Here is an 8889-nt window from a genome sequence, read left to right as displayed (position 1 = left end):
GTAATATGTCTGATATCAGTACACACTTGACAATTCTTGTTCAATTATCTCTATTATTTAATGCGCTGTGAACGGCTCTGTGTAAATAAAATTAACCACCCCAATTACTTTGAATTCATCTAGGGACAACGTAATAAAAAAATGTGAAGAATTCTGCATGCCTATTAATCTAAAACATTACAGAAGCTTTCCCATATTCTCTTGTCTATATTTATTTTGTCTACACTTATTTCACTGCTCTGCTAATTCAATTACATTTACCATTGGTGGTCAAAAGACTTTTTGTTATTTAATTAATCTTTATATAGCACCATAAACATGTTCATTATCTGATAATATCCATAGAGTCTCAAATAGTGAATAGTGCTTATTTAATAACTAACTGGATTTATATCTAACTGAATTTATAAGCCTAAGTCTAATCATTAAAAGCATTAAAAAATATACAGGCCAAATATATAATTACAATAAAGTTGAGAATACAACTTTTTTAGGAGGTAGAAATGAGAAAACACAGATGAAAAAGCCAGAGAGAAATACACAAAGTATGAGATAGTTATATGACCTTTAGGTTTGTAATGCTTGAGTTGTATTTTGAAGTTTGCAGTTACTCAAAATCTAGGAGTCAGAGGATCAAAAATCCATGTTTTATTCATAGAATACACTTGTTGTAGCATAGAAGTTACTCTGTTATCATAATAAGATAATTGTGTTTTTGTAATCATTTTATAAAAGTTGGTCATTATGAAGGGAAAGGAAATCAATGCGATTGAAATACTACTATTCTATACTTTGATCACACAAATGCCGTTTCTTTTTTTACACCTTCTGCACATGCTCATTTTCTTACTCATTCACAAAGCAAATCTTTTACGATCATATATAGATTTCAGGAACATAAGTATAAAACCTTCTGGAAATGTAATAATGTTTAAGTATTTAGACTCTAATCGAGAGATGTGACACTGAACTAGTATTCATGCTACTTAAACACTAATTTTCCATAAGCTCGGTCTAATGTACCGATAAACTATTCTTTTTTTTAATAGCTGAGATTACATTTCCATATTGAAACAGATCAAGATCACATTTTTATTTTAAGGGTAAAACTAAGGGGCTTTAGCACAGGAAATGTATCTACATGTCCAGTGCCATAGACTATAAGCTGTTAATACAAAAATAATCATATAAATTTAGACCTCAGTCATTTAAAATTTTAGTTTTAACATACCTCAGAAAACCATCTTCAGGTACTCATTAGTAAGTAGCTGATCCTAAACTGAAAACTACTCCCTAGGGCAGCCCAGGCGCTCAGCAGCTTAGCGCGGTCTTCAGCCCAGGGTGTGATCCTGGAGACCCGGATCGAGTCCCACATCAGGCTCCCTGCATGGAGCCTGTTTCTCCCTCTGCCTGTGCCTCTGCCTCTCTCTCTCTCTGTCTCTCGGTCTCTCTGTCTCTTATGAATAAATAAAATCTTAAAAAAAAAAAACTACTCTCTGAAGGCTATAATGCTCAAGTTTCAGAATCTTCTAAAGATTAGCAAAGAACTAGACAGTTCTTTTGAAAAGAACCTTGTTTTTTTTTTTTATCTTTTTGATAATTTCAAATGAGGATTTTTGCAACCCAATTTTAATGTATATTACACTGTGATGACCAAGGCAAAGAAACATCGTTAAGAGGAATATGAATGTGTTGGGTCTTTAAATGGGCCAAATGGGTTGGTTAGTGACTTTCTTCATAAGCTAAATGAATCCTGATCTGTTTCTTCTGAGTTACTAATTATGAATCACAAAATGGTGATAAGAGAATCCAGAGAATCAGTAATAAGGCCCCAGAAAAATCAGACATTCATTTCTGAGAAGAGAGGAGAAGCAGGGCCATGTCATATGGTGTATGGAAATTGGGCTCCAAAAAAAAAAAAAAGGAAATTGGGCTCCAGAGCCATCAGACTAGGTTTGACTCCTGACTTCACCACTTGAGAATTGTATGAACTGGGCAAGTTGCTTCTTTCTCTGGGCCTCAGCTTCCTCACTGAAAAGTGTGATTATTAATAGTCTTGGTTATTAATGGAACCTATCTCATAGAGCCATTGTGAGAAACAAGGAAGTGATGAATGTAAAGCATTTTCCATAGAGCCAGACATAGTAAGCATGCATGTAATAAATATTATAATCTTTAGGTAAAGATAATGGACAATTCTGTTCCCAGTAACAACTTTGGGCCCAATTTCCTGCTTTAAAGCAACTTCACCACTACATTTGGTTCCTCAAGGGATGAGGTAAAGAAACATTCTAAGGAATCTACAGAAAAGTTAACTCTTTAATTCTTAGTCTCCCTGGGTATATTTAAAAATTTTAAGTGATTGGTTAGGTTTTTGTAGTGGATAGTCTACAAAAAGTGCCATAGTTATATACAAAGTGTCAATTTGGAACACACATGTTTCTCACCGCTAAGTCTTACTGTTCTCCAAAAAATAAATCATTCTAAACTTTAAGTGTTAGATATTTAAAAATTCCCCCTCTGCAGAAATCACTAAATAAATAAATAAATAAATAAATAAATAAATTGCTGATGGAAAGAAAAGTTCTCTAGTATTTGCAAAAGGATTTTACAGATCCCAAGGTAGGATTGCAGAAAACACACACACACCACACATGTGTTATTCAGTATTAGACTAGTTTAGGATCACTCAATTTCAAAAAGAACCAGTCCTATAAATCCCCACAGGTGCTCTGTCTCTGCCAATGACACTCTTCCCCCAAATGGATGTTGGGATCTCAAGCCCTTCTCCCACCACTGCCATTCTCATCCCTGCTATATAATTATCTTGCTGTAGGATCCAATGAGGCTATTATATTTTTTGCTACTTTCCTATTAGAGCCTTCTCTTGACATGCCAGGAAAAATGCCCGGTAGTCTAGGCCACCATCCAGGCCCTACCTTCCGCCCCACCAAAATCCAAGAGTTTCAGTGCTAAAGGAGTTGATGCTTAAAACCCAGAGATGCTCAAGTTCTGGGAACCAAAGATTGAGGCCTAGGACAACCATTAACATAATTCTAGTGATATTTTAAATTAATAGGTTTTTGTTAGTTTGTCTGGCCCACAGATGCTAAATACAGTGCTTCTTTTGGGGGTGCCTGGCTGGCTTTGTCCCTGGAGGATGTGACTCTCAATCTCAGGGTCATGAGTTCAAGCCCCATATTGGGCATGGAGCCTACTTAAAAAAAAAGAAAACAGTGCTTCTTCTGGAAAATGTATTCTCAATTCTGCAAAATCAACTTCTAAATAAACTTTATAACCACTTAAAATTGAGTACCTTTCCTCAAAAAGTTAAACAGAGAATTAATACATGACTCAGCAATTCCAATCCTAGGAATATACACCAAAGAACTGAAAAGAGGGATTGAAAGAAATGCTTGTACACAATGTTCATAGTAACCAGAAAGTGGAAACAAACCAAATGTCCACCAGTGGATGAATGAATAAACAAAATGTGGTTATATACATACAATGGCATATTATTTAATCATAGAAAGGAATGAAGTAGTGGCACATGTTACAATACATATGAACCTTGAGAACATGATGTAAAGTGAAAGAAGCCAGACACAAAAGGACAACTACTGTTTGATTTCACTTATAAGAAATATTTAGAATAAAGCAAATTCCTAGAGACAGAAAGATTAGAGATTTCCAGGGGATTACAAGAGAAGCAAATGGGAAATTACAGTTTAATGAGTATAGACTTTCTGTTTAGGGTGATGAAAACCTCTGGAAACACTGTGAATGTACTAAATTAATTTTGTAATATGTGATTTCAAGTCAATTTCAAGTCAATAAAGAAATCTGTATATAGTCCACATCTAGAAGTATATAAAAATTGAGATAGCAGATAAAGTAGTTTTGTTCTGTAAAGAACATATGGTGGGAAAAGAGGGCTGACTCAAAAAACTTGAGTTCAAGCTGTAACTCAGCCATTACTAATTAGGCCTTCTTAAATCAGTCATTTCCCTATCTGAGCCTGTTTCAGCATACGAGGAATATGGATACTATCTGCTCTGCTTAATTCTGAGGCTGAGATTCAGAAACTGCATAGAAAACTCTATTGTTTTCTATGGGGAAAAAAGTACTAACTACTATAACATGGAAAGTGAGAAGCACTGGAACCCCAAAAAGGACAGGATGAATATATGCCTTCTCTTCCTAACACCTTATCTCTTACTTCAGATGCTAACTAGGCTTTGGGTAAATCTTGAGAATCAATTATTTGGTTTGGAGGAGGTTCAGTACAGTCCAGGGTAATTGCCGGAGCTTACCAAGTTGAGGAACTATTCAATTTTAGTCTGAATCTGAAGTAGCCGACCCAGCATAGTACAGATTCTATCTTGTGTAGTAAAAAATATAAAGCTCCAAAGGGATTCTAGAATCAATCTGTAGTCCATGATTGTCTTTCAGATTATAAATGATCTATAGGTGGAATAGGGCTACTTCAAAGCTTCACCGGTAGGTAATATGTGAGATGGGAAGGAGAACTTGAGTCTGTTTTGGTTAGAATATTCAATAAATCAGGCTCCAAATAGGAAAAAAGGGAAGGAAACCAAATTAGCCTCATCAAACTATTTAAAGGTAATAATTTAAAAATGTATAAAGTTTTACTATCTAGTATTTACATTTTTAAATATAGTTAACATAACTAACATTTTTAAAATCCCTCAGAAACCAAAGGGAAAATACAAATAAGAAACAATATATTGGTTTATAGGATACTTGTTGAATCCATGCAAATGTATAAGACTGAGCATATATGTAAGTTGTATATGTAAGTTGTTAGGGCAATGATAAACACGTTCTAGGTAATGTAGTAGAGTGGGAAGTTTCTGGTGACTTGAGTTCTAGTCCAAGGTCAGCCACTTGCTGATCTGTGTGACCTTGAACTTTCACCCTCTGTCTCCTTTGTACAATGAGAAGGTTTGGCACTAGTTCTCAAAAAACAAGTTAGTTTTTGGTGTTTTGTTGTTGTTGTTGTTGTTTGGGGGTTTTTTGGTTTTAAATTTTAAGCAACAGAACCTTTTCTTTAAATGAACTCTTCCAAGAAGCCTGCTATGTCAAATAAATAAACTCAGAGCTGCTCTGTTTGAAGTAAGGTAGGAAATCCAGACGCCTGTCTGCTTTCTGCTCTCTTATTGTCCTGGCAGCCCCAAGGTGCCTCTGAAGAAGCTTTAGGGCTCCACAGAACACAGTTTGAAACCCACTGGGCCAGATGAAGCCAAAGGTCTCTTTCTGTTCTAATATGTTTTGATTTCACTAATGTAGGCATTTTCAAATGTCCCATATAAATGCTTATGTTTAGAGGAGTTTTTTAATTGTAAATATATTTTTGGCAAATAGAGAAGAAAAATTTCAGGAAAGCTTTCCAATTCTAATGTACTACTACTAATTTACTAATCCACTTTACTATTTTATTAATCTACTTTAATATGGCCAATAAAATTAAAGCAATTAATTAGATTAAAGGAATGAATTTTCCACTCTTACATTTGACATATTTTTCTTAATATAATTTATTTTTAATTTGATATGAGCAATTTGGATATATTTCTTTTTACCCCTTTTGTAGGAGCAGCATTTTAAATAAATATATATTCCTTTAAAATATACACATATACTGCTTTTTTCCAGTAGCTCACTGTGCCCTTAGATCTATATAATCACTACTGGCAATCAGCAGTAAATGCCAATCTACCCTCTGGTTAGGAGCTAACTTGCTGCTCTAACCCATTTTTATAAACCTTCCTATATACCTTAATCCTTTCAAATGCAACTGTGACACAAACTATTACAGACTTTTAAAAACCTGTTCTCTTGGAAAAAAAAAAAAAACTGTGGAGCATCAGTAACCAGATAGTATTCTCAAATTTCAGTGATCTAGTCCATGGAGCCGTCCCCTATGCATAGTGCTCTGTTTCATGCAGTACATGGCTTTAGCTGGCCAAATCTTTTTTTTTCCCAATGAATCAGTAGAACAGTGAAGATCTTACTTTTTTTTTAAGCAGTGGCATATCAATGAGGCACAGATGTGTATTCCAACTCTGCATGGATGAGCACACTGTTCAATAGTGCTGGCTCACACGGTATCAGGACGAGTTATCACTTCCCATGAAGGCACTCTTATCACCAGGGCCCAGAGAGGTGGCTGCAAATCGCAGCCTTTTTATTTTCAAGGCAGTTCTGCTGAACATTCAGGCTTCAAAGATTCACACTTCCAAAACTCTATAAGAGTTTGTGAACGCTCAATTTGCCAAAACTGTTTACAGTGTAATTGGGCACCGTACCTGTGTCCATGAGATAGCGAAGGCGCTTCTCCACCAGCGCGGCACGGGTGTCAATTTGCTTTTGCTCATTCTCTAGTGCTGCCAATTCTCCTACAACATACTGACTGGTGTCTTTGAACCCTTTCTGTTAACGAGAACAAACAGGAAGGAAAAAAAAAATCACTTGTAAGTTGCATTTTTCCTTTCTACAAACACTTAGTAAAGCACTTACCTAGAGAACCAAATACACTGTTAGTATCACCCTTAGTATGAAAAAGCACCTCCCTGTAATCCGAAAAATTTTCATATATGTTATGTATAGCAAAACTTTTGTAACTAGAGAAAATTTTAGCTGTTTAGTATTATAATTCAACAACCAGATTTGCCATATTTAAAAATTTAGCATGGAGAAAAAAAAATTCCCCTTAGAGTTAAATCAGAGTTATTTAAGCATGGACAAGGATAGAAGATAATTTTCCCCTTGGTGATTGTCAAAACAAACACCAATGACACCTTTCATTTAAACGTGCAATATTAAAAAATGGAGCTTTACTAAGGAAATGATCCTTAAAGTATTCTGGAGAAAAAAATAAAACCCAAACAGATTTGTGCTTACAAAAATAAAAATTAAAGAGACATATTTCTTGATTTTATAGTAAATATACTATTTAAAATACTTTTTTAAAATGGTAAAAGAGAAGTTTCTAATATCTCCAGTTTTCCTTCCAGCTGGCTCCTGTACTTTAACATGTCATTCTGTTGATGTATCACTAATTATTGAAGCTGCGAATTCTAACTTGACAGGTGGTTTCAAACCTTGCTACATAGGATCTACTGCAACTAGTACACTGATTTGGTTAATCTTCCATCTAACCAAATTTGAATTTCAATTTGAAATCTTCCTTTTTACAATCATTCATGTTTAAAAAATGATCCTAAGAAGTTTTATCTGATGTAGCAGTTCTATTATAATGTGCCAGTATAGTCTTAATTTTTATTTTAATATTACACATTTAAATCATTATGGGGTGGGGTTATTATTTATGGAATAGTTACGATGGATACTTATAGCTCCCTTTGGAATACCTGTTTACCTTGTGACATTTCTAGAGCTAAGTTTCCAAAGTAGCTAAGGAATACTAAAGAGATGCTTGAGTAATTACCCTCACCACCACCACTACTTAACATCAGCAGTTATAACATTATATATTCAGAAAAACAAATGTGAACAATCTCTTCTATCAAATCCCTTCCCTACCTAGAAGCATATTAATCCCTAAGAAGCCATAATGAATTATCTTTTGGTAGTCCTTAAACAAGAGACAACAATCAAGAATTATGAGCATATTTTAGAATTTTCCTGATCAATAAACATATCTAATCATACATATAACTTACATATCTATGGAACTAATAAATTCACCTGTGAACTCAATTTATATCAGCTTAGTCTTGAATTGATTATGGTAGTTGACAAACTTAAAGTCGAAATATTTTACAAAATCAAAAAACTGATAGTTTCTCAGAATAGCATATTAAATAAGTTACTCTATTTCTTAAAGATTCATAAAAATGTATATTCTATCTCAATATGAAATATAACCAAAAAAAAATACAACATAATATACACTAATGGTAACTTTTAAATCTGGATTAAACTTGTCAATACTTTTTGTACCTATCTGCCATACAACAGACCATTTTCAAAAAGGAAAAAGGACTTTTCTCATTCCCATCCAAGGGGACAAAACAAACATAGCAGTCTGCAAAGACAGCATGAGGAAGAAAGATGTAAGAAAGCAGAAATGGTAAGCAACACATAAACTTCATTGTTTTTACGGACTGACTGTTAAAAATAAAGTCAAAGTTTATAACCAGATTTCTTTAGTGTGAGTATATAGTATACTCTAGTATTCTGCAACTCATAAATTATACCAAATATTTCACCACAATAGGTCAGGCTTTCTATGTACGAAAGCCTGTCTTAGTACAACTTAAAAATAAGAAGTTTGTAGGACCCTACACTTTGTTGTTTGTAATTCTGAGTACACTTATAAGGATTTAAAAATCCAACAAAGACTATTTTAATAGTAAAAACAGTGAAAATATTTACACAAACTATAGATAATAAAAAAGTAGCAATGCTACAGAGAGCTATGATTCCAGACAAAAATTCAAGTTAAAACTTGTTCTTCCTGCTTCTGTCCCGCAGCTGTCCATCAAAAGCGGCTTTCTCCCTGCGGTCTATCAAATATTTCCCTCACAAATCAATTTTACACATGATCAGCCCATACCCCTACTGAGCTGAACCTCCCCGTTAATTAAGTGAAGAAATTACCATATATATTATATTAATGCAAACATCATTCAGCTAGTAATTCACGGCTGATCTGGATAATGGAAAGGTTGAACACCCATTAACCCAAGCCAACAAAATGGGTTGGCTGAGAAATTCTAGCAGGTCTCATGTGACTTTTCCCTCTAACTGCAGCTCTGCGGTATCTGCTATTGTAATAATTAAAATCCTCCTGGTAGATCAATACTGGAATCTCTTTATGGGAAGTGCCCTGATGGAAAT

General features: G+C 34.4%; 1 protein-coding gene across 33 annotated transcripts in view; it reads right to left on the bottom strand.

Annotated features, from left to right (window-relative positions):
* EHBP1 (EH domain binding protein 1) overlaps positions 1 to 8889 on the bottom strand; it is a 320237-nt gene that overhangs the window by 36615 nt on the left and 274733 nt on the right. For all 33 annotated transcript variants that reach the window (XM_072742367.1, XM_072742383.1, XM_072742385.1 and 30 more), the window contains one exon: positions 6333 to 6456. In XM_072742367.1, the coding sequence (XP_072598468.1) occupies positions 6333 to 6456 (124 nt within the window). The remainder of the gene's footprint in view (positions 1 to 6332; positions 6457 to 8889) is intronic.

The sequence above is a fragment of the Vulpes vulpes genome, chromosome 16, assembly GCF_048418805.1.
Source record: "Vulpes vulpes isolate BD-2025 chromosome 16, VulVul3, whole genome shotgun sequence".
Classification (NCBI taxonomy): Eukaryota; Metazoa; Chordata; class Mammalia; order Carnivora; family Canidae; genus Vulpes; species Vulpes vulpes.
The sequence above is the reverse complement of the archived record's forward strand: the minus strand, read 5'-3'. Positions and strand labels throughout refer to the sequence as shown.